General features: G+C 44.7%; 1 protein-coding gene across 3 annotated transcripts in view; it reads right to left on the bottom strand.

Annotated features, from left to right (window-relative positions):
• Positions 1 to 8,947, bottom strand: part of NPHP3 (nephrocystin 3) — a 45,804-nt gene extending 36,857 nt beyond the window's left edge. For all 3 annotated transcript variants that reach the window (XM_062214632.1, XM_062214640.1, XM_062214644.1), the window contains exons 1-5: positions 8,567 to 8,947; positions 7,037 to 7,162; positions 6,383 to 6,533; positions 3,916 to 4,068; positions 961 to 1,094 (exon numbers count right to left, since the gene is read on the bottom strand). In XM_062214632.1, coding sequence (XP_062070616.1) covers positions 961 to 1,094; positions 3,916 to 4,068; positions 6,383 to 6,533; positions 7,037 to 7,162; positions 8,567 to 8,947 — 945 coding nt within the window. The remainder of the gene's footprint in view (positions 1 to 960; positions 1,095 to 3,915; positions 4,069 to 6,382; positions 6,534 to 7,036; positions 7,163 to 8,566) is intronic.
• Positions 8,948 to 17,039: the final 8,092 nt, after the last annotated feature.

Raw genomic sequence — 17,039 nt, 5'->3', positions numbered from 1 at the left:
TTATTTTGTTTGGGCTACTCACATCCCATATTTTTTTTTATTTTTATTTTATTTATTTATTTATTTTTTTGACAGGCAGAGCGGACAGTGAGAGAGACAGAGAGAAAGGTCTGCCTTTGCCGTTGGTTCACTCTCCAATGGCCACCGCAGCTGGTGCACTGTGGCCAGCGCACCGTGCTGATCCAAAGGCAGGAGCCAGGTGCTTCTCCTGGTCTCCCATGCGGGTGCAGGGCCCAAGCACTTGGGTCATCCTCTACTGCACTCCCGGGCCATAGCAGAGAGCTGGCCTGGAAGAGGGGAAACCGGGACAGAATCCGGAGCCCCGACCGGGACTAGAACCCAGTGTGCCGGCGCCACTAGGTGGAGGATTAGCCTGTTGAGCCACGGCGCCGGCTATTTTACTTATTTTGAAAGTCAGAATTACAGAGAGAAACAGAGAGAGAAATAGATATATCTTTCATCTGCTGGTTCACGCCTCAAATGGCTGCAATGGCCAGGCTGTGCCAGGCCAAAGCCAGCAACTTGAAGCTTCATTTGAGTCTCCCACGTGGGTGGTAGGGGCCCCAGCATTTGGGCCATCTTCTGCTGCTTTTCCAGGCATATTAGCAGGGAGCTGGATTAGAAGTAGAGCAGCTGGGAATCAAACCAACGTCCATAAATGCCAGTGTTGCAGGTAGTGGCTTTACCTGCTATGCCACAAAACCAGCCCCAGAAACTTCTTTTTCTGTTAGCTCCTATCCTAAAAGTTAATCCCAGAAAGTTAAAAAAAAATAAATAAATAAATAAAAATGAAAACACTGAACAGATTTTCTCTTAAGAAAAGCCTAAGATGCTTCTTGCTCTTTAATATGTATGGTCAAATAGGAAATAAATTATTTATGTAGATATCACAGTATCATAAATAGAACACATTGACTTCTGTTTTACACTGGTAAGTACAAAATTTCTAAATATCCTCACCTTAAGGAAAAGATCCATCTCCGCTTGGGTCTCCTCTGTATAAATGAGGTAACATCTGACAGTGTTACTCCATAGAGAGTGTGAAAACAAGGGAGTAACCTGCAACAAACTAGCTACAGCCATATCCCAGTCATCTGAAATAAAATTTAAGTTCAGGAAAAAGCTGTTAGAAGCACACTTGATGACTCCAAAAGTCTGAAAAAACACAACAGGTTTATAGGATAAACTCGATCTCACATGTCGATACCAACTTAGTTTCTAGAATAACATTAGAAGGCAACCAGTTCCCCAAATTCTCTTTTTTTTTTTTTTAAGATTTATTTTACTTGAAAGTCACAGTTAGAGAGAGAGAGAAATAGATGCAGAGAGAGAGAGAGGGAGAGGTCTTCCATCTGCTGGTTCACTCCCCCAGTGGCCACAACGGCTGGAGCTGAGTCAACCTGAAGCCAGGAGCCAAGAGCTTCTTCCAGGTCTCCCATATGGGTACAGGGGCCTAAAGACTTGGGCCATCTTCTACTGCTTTCCCAGGCCATAACAGAGAGTTGGATTGGAAGTGGAGCAGCCAGGACTAAAACCAGCGCTCATATGGGATGCCAGCACTGCAGGCGGCGGCTTTACCGGCTACACCACAGCACCGCCCCAGTTCCCCAAATTCTACCCAGGAAACGACGACAGTCACTAGTAATCCTCTCTGGGTACCAGTGGCTCCTGTCAACTACTGCATATGAACCATTCAGTCTGCTACTTGAGGGGCGCCTACACAACCAAGCTGACCTATGGTGTCACCTTCTTAATATTCTTGAAATACACTGAGTCAAAAAGAAACCTCAACAGCAGCATAAAATGAAAAATAACTTTGTTATTTAGTGAGAATAAATTTTTTAAAAATTAATCCAAAAGGCAGAGTGAAAGGGAGAGAGAGGAGGAGAGACAGAGATATATCTGCAGGTCACTCCCCTAATGGCTGCAACGGCTGGGACTAGGCCAGCCCAACTCCAGGAGCTCCATCTGGGTCTTTCACATGGGTGGCAAGGGGCCCAAGTACATGGGCCATCTTCCACTACTTTCCCAGGCACATCAGCAGGAAGCTGGATCGGAAGCAGAGCAGCCAGGACTTGAACCAGCACTCCAATGTGCGGTGCCAGAGTCATAGGTGGCAACAGCACCATGACACTAGCCCCAAGAATGAAAATTCTAAGAAATTTTTGCCTCAATCAAAAAGCAAATTTTAAAAATTATTTTCATTTTGTTAGTAAGGAAATAATTTTATAGTTTGAAGGAAAAGGAATAAAGCTACTTACAACTTCTTATGTCTATAGTAATACTGAAATTCTGAGATCTTAGGGTTATTTTAGACACCAGGTTATATAAATATAATCAAAATATTCTATTACCTGGGGCTGGCACTGTGGTATAACAGGTTAAGCCACCACCTGTGAGGCTGGCAGTCCATATTCGAGCTCCAGCAGCTCTAATTCTGATCTAGCTCCCTAGGTCCCTGCTAATGGGCCTAGGAAAGCAGCAGAAGATGGTCCAAGTGCTTAGATCCCTGAACCCACATGGGAGACCCAGAAGCTGAGCTGGTCTCTTGGCTTTGGCCTGGCTCAGCCCTGGCCATTGCAGTCATTTGGAGAGTGAACCAGTGCATGGAAGATCTCTCTCTCCCACTCTCTCAATAACTTTGCCTTTCAAATAAATAAGATAAATTAAAAAAAAAAAAAAAGATACATTACCTAACTAGGCTTTCTATATGAGGGCACTTCAAAAAATCATGGAAAAAACATAATTTTAAAAAGTTTATTTATTATTTGGGGCTGGCAGAGTAGTGTAGCAGGTGAAGCCGGCACTGGGCGCTGGTTTGAGTCCCAGCTGCTCCACTTCCAATCCAGCTCTCTGCTATGGCCTGGGAAAGCAGTGGAAGATGGCTCAAGTCCTTGGGCCCCTGTACTCTTGTGGGAAACCCGGAAGAAGCTCCTGGCTTCAGATCGGCACAGCTCCGGCCATTGCAGCCATCTGGGGAGTGAGCCAGAGGATAGAAGACCTCTCTTTCTCTCTATCTACCTCTCTATAACTCTGCTTTTCAAATAAATAAATATTTTTTTAAAAAGTTTATTTTGGTGCAAAAATATTTTGAAATCTATGCAGAATTTTTCATAATATGTATTTTCCATGAACTTTTTGAAGACCCTTTGTATGCATGTATTTCAGATTCTTTGCACCAATATAATCTTATCTTTTAATTCCATTTTCCATGAAGTTTTTAAAAAGATTTATTTATTTATTAGAAACGCAGAATGACAGAGAGGAAAGGAGGGAGAGGGAGGACGAAGGAGGGAGGAAGGGAAGGAGGGAGGGAGGGGGAGAGAGAGAGAGCGAGCAAGCGAGCTCTTCCATCCATTTATTTATTCCCAAATGGCTGCAATAGCCAGTAGGCCATGCTGAACCTAGGGGCCAAGACCTCTATCCAGGTCTCCCACGTGGGTCGCAAGGACCCAAGTACTTGGATCATCCTTTCAGGTGCACTGACAGGGAGCTGCATTGGAGACTCCAAATATGGGATGCTGGCATCACAAGTGGTGCCTTACCCCACTGCGACACAACACTGGCCAGTTTCCCAGGAACTTTTGGAAGTATTTGTGTATTTTGCTCCATGACCTACTCTAACCTTCAATACTAGGAAACAAGCAGAGGGAAAAACTAAAACCCAGTTTCTCAGTTAATCTATTTAAGATTCTTCCTGTTCAACTAAAACACCTGAGGATTCAGACCAGAAGCAGTAGCTAGCACCTGGATGGCTTGAATTATATAATTTCACCATAGCATCAGTGCATGATGGTTTGTCAATGAAAGATGCCCAGAACACAAATACCGTTCTCTCTGATGGTGGCTCTCCTAGCCCAAGATAACACAACAGTCACTCCTGCTGGTGCGTAACTGGTAAACAGTGTGCCTTACCTCTGTTGACATTTGCAAAGGGTCCTTCCACATCTATAGAACTATGGGCAAACTCAGGGCCTCGGAAAGACTGCTGAAGCTGGATCATACTTCCTAGGGAGGGCTCACTCCCCAAGGCTCCGCCAGTCCAGTACTCACACTGGGTCCCAGCAGCTATTAAAACAAGATGTTTTTACCTTGTGAAAACTGAATTATTGAATGTTCAAAAACTCATCACACATACTGAACAGGATTTCTAATTTTAAAAATACTACAACGTTACAAAGACAGTAAAGACTCAAATGATTTTGAAAGCACTTTGCCACTGACTTTTGGCAAAGTTCTAAGGCACCATTTAGCATAATTCTGATTATCATCCCAAGTTCAAAAAGGGAACTCAATAGAGAAAGATGAAAAGAAATAAGAATAAAGGAATTATAATCACAGCAGTTAAAAACATCCCCAGAAGAAATTCTAAAAGCCACTTCTAACTATACAGCTTAGTTATCAATTAAAATCTAAAGGAAAGAACTTCAGAGATACATTCTACTAGCACACTAACCATTAATATTTGTGACTTGTTAGGATGCAAGCTCTCTGAGCAGAGAGTACATGGTTCTAAGGCTCCCAAGGCAGGAAAATTAACATCTAAATCAACAGCTACAGATGACATGTGGATGGTTCTATAAGAAATCATATTTGCCAGGTGTCTATAAGGCCTCCTGATCATACACTGCTATGCAGGCTAAATCTCTGGCAAACTTGAGCTTACTGTTTAAATCTGAAATGGGCAGCCTACCCTCAAGCATTCCTCCTTCATGTTTGAAACAAATAATAAAAAAGATGCAGAAAAGAATACGGAACAGTTTCTGCTACCTCGACAAGTACGATAGTTTCAAAACACTGCATATTTGGAAATGTCAATACTGAAATGATCACCAAGACTAACAATACAGGGGCATAAAGGCACATTTTCTCAGTCACTCTTGGCCAGTAAAAACTACTTCATTTCTTCCTCAGAAGTTATGATTAAAAGCCAAGTTGCTGGTCAGATTCTAATGAATTAAAAATGAAATTAAAATAATTTTATTCCACAATGCTTCAGTCTGTAAGAATTACAGTCCCTTGTAAGTGGGAAAGTAACTATATTTTTCTACTTTTAAAACAAAATCTTTATCTTTTCCCAGAATTAGTCATATTTTGCTAGTATTTTCTTGGAACATGATGAACCCTTTCATTCTGACCTCAGACTTTTATTTCTGGAAAGACACCTTATATATGTTTCATTATAAATTATCAAGAATTTATTTATTTGCAAGGCAGACACCTGGTGTTGGGGAAGGAGAGGGCCTAAGAACACGGCCATCCACTGGTTCACTCCTCAGATGCTAGCAAGTGCCCCTTGCTGGGGAGGAACAAGCCAGGAGCCCAGAGCTTAACCCAGGCTTCTCACATGGGTAGAAGGACCCTAGTCACTTGAGTCACCACTGCTGTCTCCCAGGGTCTACAATAGAAAGAGTTAAAATCAGGAGTGGAGCCAGGTGTGGAACCTACGTACTCCAACATGGGACATGAGCATCCTATCTTAACTGCTAGGCCAGACACCTGCCCCCAAACAAAAAATTCCTTGAATATTTCACCAAACTTCATTGGAAACAACTCCATGCAGCTGTAGGGCAGGTGTCTGGGGCAGTGGTCAAGACACTGCGTAGGATGTGCACGTTCCCTAACAGACTGCTTGGGTTTGAGGTCCAGCTCTGCTCCCAGCTTCCTGCTGATGCACAGCCTGGGAGGCAGAAGGTGACAGCTCAGTAGTTATGTTCCTGCCACCCACATGGAAGACCCAGACTGAGTTCCCAGGTCCAGGCTATGGCCTGACCTGGCCCTGGATGTTGTGGGTATTTCAATAGTGAACCAGTAGTAGATGGGAAATTTCCCTCTGTCTGTCTGCCTTTCAAATATATAAAAATAAATAAAAAGTTAAACAATAATGGCAAAGAACATATCATTGAGTGGAAAAATAATGCTGCAGAGACTACTACCTGTAATATCCATTCTTCCCTTGGTACCAGAACTCCCCATTTTAGCCAGACACATATCTGCCCAGTAATTGATTCCATTTTCTAGTCTTCCTAGGTATAGTTCTGACCAACAAGATTTGAGCAGAAGTGATCTATATACTTTCAGGATGTGCCTTCAAAGAAAGGAATTTGTTTCCCCCATCTCTTCTTCTCCTTAGCTATGTGAGACCAGGGAAGAGCTGTGGAGTAGACATGGCAGGGCAACAAGACAGAATAAGCCCCAGCCCCTAACTTCCTGGAGAAGAGGTGCCCCAACAGCTGACTGAAAGAGAGCACAATTCTATCTGTATCAATATGCAAAGCAATAGCCCAGCCAACACGGATATGGCAGGATTCTAAGCTGGCTTTACAATTTTACTCCAGTTATGCTGAAATCGCACAAAACCGTTAACAGTAAATAGGTTTACCAGTAACATCTGTACAGTTGTCATCCGAATCAGACTCCCCAGGATCAAACACCTGGATCCCCTGAGCCTGCAACCTCTGAAGTTTGCTCTCCAGCTCTCGCTTGGCTCTTAGTAAGTCTTGAATTTCGTTTTCTTTGGTTTCCCTAAAAATCTTTAAAAAGAAGATTTTACATTTTGAAAACATTTTCATGATGAAAAGAAGTCATGCCATTACTTCTAAAGGAACTATCATTCATAAAACCAATGTGCATTTGTTCCTCAATACACTCTTTCTTAGGAGGGAGGATCCCAATGCCTTTATCATACTGCCTTGTAGCTGGAACCCACTGAAATAAATGCCAGCAAGGTGCACGTATGCAGTGCGGGGCTGGTGAGCACAGTGACGTTCAGTCTCCCCTAAATACCTGACGTCCTCCCCAAATGTTTCCACACTCTTTCCAAAGGCCCCCCTCATATGTTCACCTTATATTTTTCATCTGAACTATCTCGAGGGTACCACATCCAACTCAAAAAAAAGCACTTATTCTGGTTCGTATCACTTTCATAAGCCATACATGACTTATTTCTAATTGTTCCCCACAACGTTACAGAAGTTTTTATAATATACTATTTTTTATTCCATGTCACTTTGGGGGTAAAGATGTAGGAGCGTACCTTGAATTGCCTTTTAACTTTATCTCTGTCATGTTCAAATGTAGCTGCTCTCTCCATTGCTTGGTATTTTGCTTCCAAAGCACTTTCTTTTTCTCGAAGTATCTTCTGGTAAGTTTTCTGAAGTGCCTGGAATAATTTCCAAAAATAGCCTTTCTCCCAAATTCTACATTCTGACATGCTACTTATCTTGAAATTTTAACAACCTATTATTGTACCAGTTTTCAAGAATTATATGTTGCCATTTCATTCAAACACATGATGGGAAAATGCAAACACACTTGAACTATAGCAAATGAGGTCACTTCAATTTTGAGCCTTCAATGGAAATCAATTTTTCATTGAAATTCTGCATCATCTCCATCAGCTCTACTCCCATTGTCCCATCTTTAGGAGACTCTTTTAAAAGCACAACTTGAAAGGCTTCACTTGAAGGATGCTTAATTCCGGGAGATCCTGCACTCCTTGGCACCACATCTTACTTGTGTTGCATCCCAAGTCCCATGCAGTGTCTGACACACTGCAGGCCGCCCAGAAAAGTCTGGCGGGAGAGTTTCTCCATGCATAGAAATGTGAGAAAGGAAGCAAGTAGGCTTCCCAAGGAATCAGGCGTGGCGACAGGAGTACCCCGGGAACGCCACACTCTGCCCACTGACCTCCGCCTTCTTTCCTACCTGCCATCTCAGTTGTTTCCCGTGTGCCCTGCACACGGTCCGCAGTGTGGATACACGAAATGCGCAAGTCCATTTTCTACAGGCAAATACATTAACACTGCCCAGCAGGAAAACGCTAAGACACCAAGACCAACCAGCACCCGTTAGGTATCCGCTGATGAGGGAGTTAAATGAACCTGACCACAGGAACACCTAAACTAGGAGGCAGATTTCTTTCTTTTAAAAAACCGGTCGGGGGAATTTACTCAGATCCTACCGTGATGATCTCAGGGGCCTGGGCTGCCTAGAAGCCTCTTCCATTGACAGAAAAAGAATAAATGGCACAACCGACGGCTCCAAGTCTGAGAATCCGGCTTACGCAAAAGCAACCTCGGCTTTACTTACTATCTTAAGGAATTACAAATGGACCCGCATTGGGGTTTAGAGTAAATTAGGGAACTAAGGAATCTGACTACGAAGGTTTCCCACTGCAGCACCTCAGAGGGTGAAAAGCAGGAGGCTTCCAGAAAAACTCACGCCAACATTGTTAACATCCCAGGAGCTTTTCACAGGGACGCGGGGCCCTGAGCCCCACAGGGAGGCGCCCCCAGGTGGAATGGGGCGAGGGCGAGGTCGCGGAGCTGCCTGAAGACGTGTCACCTGTCTTGGGGTGGGGGACCGCGGCTGAGTCCACCCAGGCCGCGTCTGCAGCGTAAGAAGCAACCAGAAACAAACGGCAGGAAGGGCGGGCGAGGAGCCCGTGCAGACGGGAGACAGCAGCCCCACAGCCAGCCAGGGGGGCAGTTCCGTCCCCGGGCGCCCCACCGCCCCGTCTGCGGACAGCCGGCAGCCCCGAGCCCGCCGCCGCCCGGGGCGTTACCTGCAGCTCGGCCCGCAGCCGCTTGTTCTCCGTGTCCAGCTTGGCCTCGCGGCGGCCCATGGACAGCAGCTCCTGGGTCTTGCTGACCCGGAAGATCTCGTACTCCTTCCTGAGGCGCTCGCACTCGGCCGCCGCGTACTCCAGCTCGGGCAGCGACGAGCCGGTGGACCTGAAGCTGGCCCCCAGCAGCCCGCCGCCGCCCGCGCCGCGCGCCTGCGCCCCGGGCCCGGCCCCAGCGCCCCGGCGGAGCGAGCCGCGCAGCAGGCGGGCCTTGGGCTTCACCTCCACCGGGATCTCGCAAGCCTCACCGCCGCCCGCGCCGTACGTGTCCTCAATCACCTCCCCGCCCGCGGGCCGCACGAGAGACGACGCGGTGCCCATGGCATGCCGCCGCCGCCGCGACGCGCGCCGGGGACAGGTGGGGCGGGCCGAAGTGGAGGGCGAGGCGAAGGGGCGGGACTAGTGGAGCTGAGCGGGGTGGCCACTGGAGCGAGGGAAAGAAGGCGGGGCCAGAGGGGCGGGGCGAGCCCGCGGGCGGGTCAGGGGGCGGGACAGCGAGGGGGGGAAGTTCCTCCGCCGGCGCCTGTGGAGAGGGAAGCGTTTGTCCCGTCAGAGCCCCTGAAGGACATCCCGCCTGTCAAATCCTTTCTGCTAACTTCTCATTGTACCCTCGATGGGATCGGGGGTTTGAGGGTCAGCCATCGGCTTCCAACCAGATCCCTTGGAAAACTGCGTCGCGGTGCCTCCTTCGCAGTGTCCTTCAGCTTAGCAAGCGCCTGAGTCCTCCAGCAGACACCCTGAGGGCCTCTGGCACTAAGGCCTCCCGGGTCCCACGGTCTAGGGGGGAGAAGTGCCCCGACGCGGTATCTTCCCCGTCCCGGAACACCCGCCAGCCCACCTTCCTCCGCCCCTGGCAGACTGGTTTTCTGCTCACACCAGAAGGGCTTCTCCTTCCTCTAGCGCTGTCCAGCAACCGTCAAAGCTCAAAGTTTTTGTTTTTGTTTTTGTTTTTGTTTTTGTTTTTGACAAGTAGAGTTATAGACAGTGAGAGAGAGAGAGAGAGAGAGAGAGAGAGATAAAGGTCTTCCTTCTGTTGGTTCACCCCCCAAATGGCCACAACAGCAGGCACTGCGCCGATCCGAAGCCAGGAGCCAGGTGCTTCTTCCTGGTCTCCCACGCGGGTGCAGGGCCCAAGCACTTGGGCCATCCTCCACTGCCCTCCCGGGCCACAGCAGAGAGCTGGACTGGAAGAGGGGCAACCGGGACTAGAACCCAGCGCCCATATGGGATGCCGAAGCTGCAGGTGGAGGATTAACCAAGTGAGCCACGGCGCCAGCCCCAAAGCTCAAATTTTGAACCTCACTTCTCTCAAAGGCTTGCTGCGATGTCTAAGAAGCCAACTCTGGATGACCTCACAGCAACAGTTCCGGCTCATCAGCCACTGCCCACGGGCACAAAGCCCTGTGTTCTGTGTTTTCCTGACCTCTCCTCCCCTGCTTGGGTCCGCATTCTGTCAATCTAAGGTTATAGCAGTAGCTCTCGTTATGGCTGTTGGGCCATTTTTTTCCTAGATTTATCACCAGCAAACCTTATTTAGCATCTGCTGAAAACGGCTGGTGGTCCAAAGAGCTGTCAAATATGGCCTCAGCTCCCCAAAAGCCCAAGGACTAATTGTCACTGCCTTCCTCAGTGATCTGATTTACATAGACATGTGCAGGTGTTCCAAAACAATCTGGTTGGCTGAAATCCTGGAGACAGCCCTCTGTGAAGTGATCTCGGCTATTTCTCATCATAGGCCCTAGGTATACACAGAGCATGCATACTGGCCTTGGATCACTGTTGGTCAATGCTAAAGTGAGTCCAGCAGTGAGCAAATAGGATGCTATTGGATACTCAATATGATAATGTGGTTGTTTTCCAACATATTTCTTAATGCTGAAACATTACACGAGTTTGTCTAATTTTCAACTTCATAATCTGTTTTCCTTTATGCTGAGTTTAGCACACAGAGCTCATTCTGCATTTTGAAAAGATAACCCTGAACACAGAGTGAGGAATAAAATCACTTGCAGGAGGCTAGTGGTTGATTAAAGATAGCCACCAATTTTCTGTGTGTGTGTGTGTTATTTTAATTTATTTATTGTTTTTCCCAAAGAAACATTTAATGAGTACAAATTTCATAAGTACAACTTTATGAATATAGTGATTCTTCCCACCATATCTGCCCTCCCACCCCACCTCCTCCCTCTGTCATTCCCTGTCCCATTCTCCATTAAGATTCATTTTCAATTAACTTTATACACAGAAGACCAACTCTAAGTAAAGATTTCAACAATTTGCACACACACACACACAAAAAAAAAAACTGAGAACAAGTCTTAGTTAATTCTCTTAATAAAACTCACTAAGAATAGAAGTCCTGCATGGGAAGTTAGTGCACATTGACTTTTGTTGTTGATTTAACAATTAACACTCTTACTCATGTCAGGGATCACCTGAAGCTCTTGACATGTGCTGCCTAGGCTATGGAAGCCCTTTGAATCCACAATCTGTCAGTATTTAGACAAGGCCATAAACAAAGTGGAAGTTCTCTCCTCCCTTCAGAGAAAAATGCTTCCTTCTTTGATGGGCCCTTCTTTCCCCTGGAGTCTCACTCACAGAGATCCTTCATGTAGGACATTTTTTTGCCACAGAGTCTTAGCTTTCTATGCCTGAAATGCTCTCATGGGCTTTTCAACCAGATAAGAATGCCTTAATGGCTGATTGTGAGGTCAGAGTGCAATTTAAAGTGGTTGTCATTACATGAGTCTGCTGTGTAGACTGCTTTCTGTGTTGGAACATTCTCTCTTTTGTAATTCTATTATTACAAATTGATCTTATTTATGTGATCCCTTTGATACCAGAGAAATGCAGGGTTCTTGTCTTTTCACAAGAAAGAATTCAGGCGTGAGACAGAGTAGTGGAAAGTAAAAAGTAGCAAAGTTTATTAGGGTAGGGACATCCGCAAGAACAGGACCTGACAGAGAGTGCCGTAACTCGGACAGGGGAAGGAGCAAGGTTACATGGTTGAGTGGAGAGATTAATACCTGGCCAGGCAGGCAGGCGACTCAGCATACAGGCAGAGGGCTGAGTGTGCAGTCCGGTTGAGGCAGGGGGTGGGGGGTGGGAGGTGGTTTAAGGAGATGGGTCTTTGTCTTCACACATCTCCTCCTGAAACAAAGGATTTTATGGCTGTAAATATTAAGAAGCTCCTATCTGAGTTTTTCCTTGAAGGTGTCAGACAGGAGGAAGGCTAGCTGGCACCATCCTGGGTTCAGAGGGAGGGTGGGCAGGACCCCCTAGAGAATGGGGATCCTGAGCAGGGTGTTTGAAATGCAGATCCTGGGCTGCATCTGGGAGATTGTGGAAGATTTGTCAGGCAGAAGGGGCGGGGACCCCACCTGGCAGGTTATCAGGTAGAAGGGGGCAGGGCAGGATGCAAAGGCCAGGCCGGGCTGCCCCTGAAACATTATCGGGATGACTTTGAGATGTAGATGCATATGCTGGATATAGATGTCTTCTCTTTAGGCCTTTATGTCACACACACATAAGCTCATATCTAACTTCCTACCTAACACCTTTAACACTTAATCCTATCTGCATGATCACTTTAACACTTAATATGATCACTTTAACTCTTAAGATGTTATTTTTAGCACCCAGTTTAATGGGATTTGGGGGTCCCATGGCAAGGCTTTAAACCTTACACTTAGAAGTCCGTAGGAATGTATGCAGAACTATACAGCTTTACAGTTACAAGCTTCCTCCTCCCTCTCTTATTCCCACTCTTATTTTTTACCAAGATCTACTCAATTAACTTTATACACATCTGATTAACTCTATGTTAAGAGTTCAACAAATAGTATGAAGAGAAAGAAAAAAACACTCTCCCTCGACAGTCAAGACAAGGGCTGTTCAAGTCAATGCTTCTCAAAGTGTCAATTTCATTTCTACATATTTTCTTTTAGGTGTCTATTAGTTATCACAGATCAAGGAGAACATATCATATTTGTCCCTTTGAGACTGGCTTATTTCACTAAGTATGATGTTTTCCAGATTCATCCCTATTTTGCAAATGACTGGATTTCATTTTTTTTACTGCTGTTTAGTATTCCATAGTTTCCCATAGTTTCTTTATCCAGTCTTCAGTTGTCAGGCATTTAGGTTGAGTCCATGTCTTAACTATTGTGAATTGAACTGCAATAAACATGGAGGTACGATAACTCTTTTATTTGCTTATTTAATTTCCTTTGGGTAAATTCCCGGGAGTGGGATGGCTGGGTCATATGGCAGGTCTGTATTCAGATTTCTGAGGTCTCTCTAGACTGTTTTCCATAGTGGCTTTACCAGTTTTCATTCCCACCAACAATGGATTAGGGTGCCTTTTTCTCCATATTCTCACCAGCATTTGTTGTTTGTTGATTTCTGTATGAAAGCCGTTCTAACAAGGGTGAGGTGAAACCTCATTGTGGTTTACTGAGGGTAGTGACCTTGAGCATTTTTTCATGTATCTGCTGGCCATTTGGATTTCATCTTTTGAAAAATGCCTGTTTAAGTCCTTTGCCCATTTCTTAACTGGGTTGTTTGTTTTGTTGTGGAGTTTCTTGATCTCTTTGTAGATTCTGGTTATTAATCCTTTATCAGTTGTGTAGTTTGCAAATAGTTTCTCCCATTCTCTCAGTTACCTCTTCACTTTCCTGTTTCTTTTACTGTACAGAAGCTTCTCGATTTGATGTAATCCCATTTGTTAATTTTGGTTTTGATTGCCTGTGCCTCTGGGGTCTTTTCCAAGAACTATTTGCCTGTGCCAATGTCTTGCAGGATTTCCCCAGTGTTCTCTACTAATTTGATGGTATCAGGTCATAGATTTAGGTCTAACCCATTTTGAATGGATTTTTGTGTAGGCTTAAGGTAGGAGTTGTGCTTCATACTTTCTGCATGTGGAAAAACAGTTTTCCCAGCACCATTTGTTGAAGAGATTGTCTGCTCCAGGAATTGACCACCAATTTTTTAAAACACTTCTCTTACTAGAAAGTGAAGTACATGACTAGCAAAGGCTATGTAATTTTTAGGACCTAGTTTAAAGTGAAAAAGTAGTGTTCCCTTGTTTAAAACTTAGAATTTCAAGATGGCAGCGGAAAACATCAAACCAAGCATGGGGCTCTTTTGAATGGGGGTGAGGGCTGAGCAGTTGTTTGTGGGGCTGTTCGTGGGGTTGTGTGTCCAAGGCCGCCAACCTGCTTCTGACTCCTTGTCTTGAATCTCTGAGCTCTGAGACTGCCCTGCCCAATAAACTAAGGCAGCAGTGATGCCATGCAGGATTCTGAGCCTAATCCTGGAGAGCATTGGCAGCTTCCACTTCCTGTGACTTGGAAACTCTGGGAGCCTTCAGCCTCCACATAAAGAGATTTACTGCCAGACTGCAGAAGGCAGGCGCAGGCCTTCCAGTTGAGAATCTCAGCTCAGCCCAGTCTTCTGGCCACATTAACCAAGGCATTTGAAGTGAAGCTATCATGGACTCCTCAGCCTATCCCACTCACCAGCTGGACACTAAGTGACTTCAGTCTATACCACAGGGGCGAATCAGCCAGCTGACTCTGCATAAATTCTTGGCTCACAAAAATCATGAGATATAATAAAATTGCTGGCTTAAGCCACTAAGTTTCAGGGGAAATTTTTTCTCATACTTGGAGTCAGAAAAAAAAAGTCCATGTATTTTATCTGCGAAGCTTATAAAATTAATGATCAGTGTTGCTGCTGTTTTCAAAATGTGAATTATATAATCTGTGTGTGTTTGGTCCTCAGGCTGTGAATCTCAGATTTACTTTGGATAGTTGCTTAAAAATAAGATATCCTGGGTTTTAATTTCTGAGACTGGAACTTGTGAATTTGTGTGCTTAGCACCCAGGTGATAACTTTTAAGACCCTAGACCCATTGAGATCGCATAAAAATTGCGGCTAATCAAAGAAGGAGATACCTTTCTCTGAAGGGAGGAGAGAACTTCCACTTTGACTATGACCTTGTCTAAATAAAGCCGGAGTTTGCGAACTCAAGAGGCTTCCATAGCCTTGGCAGCCCAGGACAAGAGCCTTTCTTGGGTGATTACTGATGCCATAAACAAGAGTGTCAATTGTTAAATCAACCACAGGTGTCACCGGACACTTACTCCCCATGAAGGATCTCTGCCCTTAATGTGTTGTACTATGAGAATTAACGGTAAGACTAGTCTTCAAACAGTACTTTATACTTTGTGTGTCTGTGTGGGTGCAATCTGTTGAAATCTTTACTTAGTATATACTAAGTTAATATTTCTGTTTTATAAAGATAGTTAAAAATGAATTTTAATGAAGAATGGAATGGGAGAGGGAGTAAGAGATGGGATGGTTTGTGGGTGGAAGGGTGGTGGAAAAAACTGCCATAATTCAAAAGTTGTACATTCAAAATTTATATTTATTTCATAAAAGTTTTCTAAATAAATAAACAAATATTCAAAAAATTGTGGCTAGGAATTATTTCATTCCTTGCTACTCAAAGTGTGGTGCACAGATAGCACCATCGACTTCACCTTTACACTTGTTAGGAGGCAGATTCTCAGATGCCATCACAGAACTTCTGAGTTGCAATTTGCATATTAAAAAGATTCCAGGTGATTTGAATGTACACTAAAATTTAAGAAACATTGTGGTAGAATAATCATTCTTAACCTTGGCTACACGTTACAATCACCTGGAGAACTAAAAAAAAAAAAAAAAAAAAAAAAAAAAAAAAATGAAGGCTGGTGCTTGGGCTCCATCCTAGACCAATGAGATCAGAATTTCCAGAATCTTTTGACTTCTAATCAGTTGTCAGGGTTTCATTTTTGCCACCTGTCTCATTATTTTTTAAACATTTATTTGAAAGGCAGAGCAACACACACACACACACAGATTTATCTGCTAAAATGGCTGAAACAGTCAAGGCTGGGCCAGGCTGAAGCCAGGGTCCAGGAATTCCAATCAGGACTCCCATGTGGGTGGCAGGAACCCAAGTACTTGGGCTATCTTCCTTTACTTTCTTGGGCACATTTGCAGAGAACTGGATGGGAAGTAAAGCAGCCAGGACTTGAATCGATGCTCTGATATGGGAAGCCACCATCACAGGTGGTGGCTTAACCGTCTGTGCCACCACACCAGCTCCTATCTGTCTCATTACTGACAACATGGTGTGCAATGCCCTTTGGCGACCATCTTGGCACGTGTTTGCATACATGGAGATTCTTCTTTGAGCCTCGGTTCCATCACGCTTCATCATAGTGGATGCTCATGTGATTTTGGCCATATCAGTAGTAGCGTGTTTAGAGATAAACATGACATCACAAATTGTCATAGTGTATCTGAGAAAGTTTGTCACCTTGGAATAAATGACCTGTCTAATTGGAAATACTGCATTGAGTAACAGTATTTGAAGAGAGGAACTCCAGAGAAGGAAGGGATTCTAGTTCCCATTAACATTGCTAGACTGCTTTCAGACTATTTAGTCTGGCTCAATTCTGTCAAATTAACTTTAATTTCTAAAGCTTTTTACTATAAAATCTATTAAGTATGACTTATTAATTTCAGGAGTTAATAATTTACTAGGAGAAACACTTGTCTAATTAAGCAACTGTAATTTAACATTTCTATTGCTAGGTGTCAGTATAACTGACATTTCTATCACTAGGTGTCAGTATAAGGCAGGAAAACTTAATTTGGTAATTTGCACATTTGAAAAAAATCATCTTTTTCACCTGAAGCTGACTGGAAAGCGTTTAACCCAGGTGTCATGGGGTTGTTCTCTACAACAGCACAGCTTAACCTGCCCTGACTGATGGAGGCGCATCAAGAATTACTTTGAACTGGGAGGGACAGGAGACTGAAGCAAATGGTAGAGGGAGAAGAACAGAAAGCAGAGAGGGGAAATGTCAAAAAGTCTGTAGAGCCTTCAGTAAATTCACAAAAAATTTCCTGTAGTTGCGTTTATTTTGGGGCTACACATTGGCGAAGGAATTTAGTGCTTAGGAGGGATGGAGTGCCTGGGTGGGCACAAGGGTGAAGCAAATAAAGGCAATACAGACATGGGGGGCCTTTTCTCTAAAGGCAGGACTGCCTAGGTCAGGTCACCCTGGGCTAAATAAATATCTGTATGAGAACAGACAGAAGTCCGTGCTGCAGAGAGAGCTGCAGTGATTTTTCTAAAAAAATTATTTGAAAGGCAGAGTTCAGAGAGACAGAAAGAAAGCTCTTCCATCTGCTGGTTAACTCCCCAAATAGCCACAACAGCCAGGGCTGAGCCAGGCAAAAGTTCTACTTCCTAGAGCAGAAGCAGCCATAGGAGGCAGGACCTGCTTATTTCTTACTCCCTGAAGGAGGTCCTTTTACTCCTCAGATGCACAACTGCCCAGTTTCCTTCCACCTC

Source organism: Lepus europaeus, chromosome 2, assembly GCF_033115175.1.
Source record: "Lepus europaeus isolate LE1 chromosome 2, mLepTim1.pri, whole genome shotgun sequence".
Lineage (NCBI taxonomy): Eukaryota > Metazoa > Chordata > Mammalia > Lagomorpha > Leporidae > Lepus > Lepus europaeus.
The sequence above is the reverse complement of the archived record's forward strand: the minus strand, read 5'-3'. Positions and strand labels throughout refer to the sequence as shown.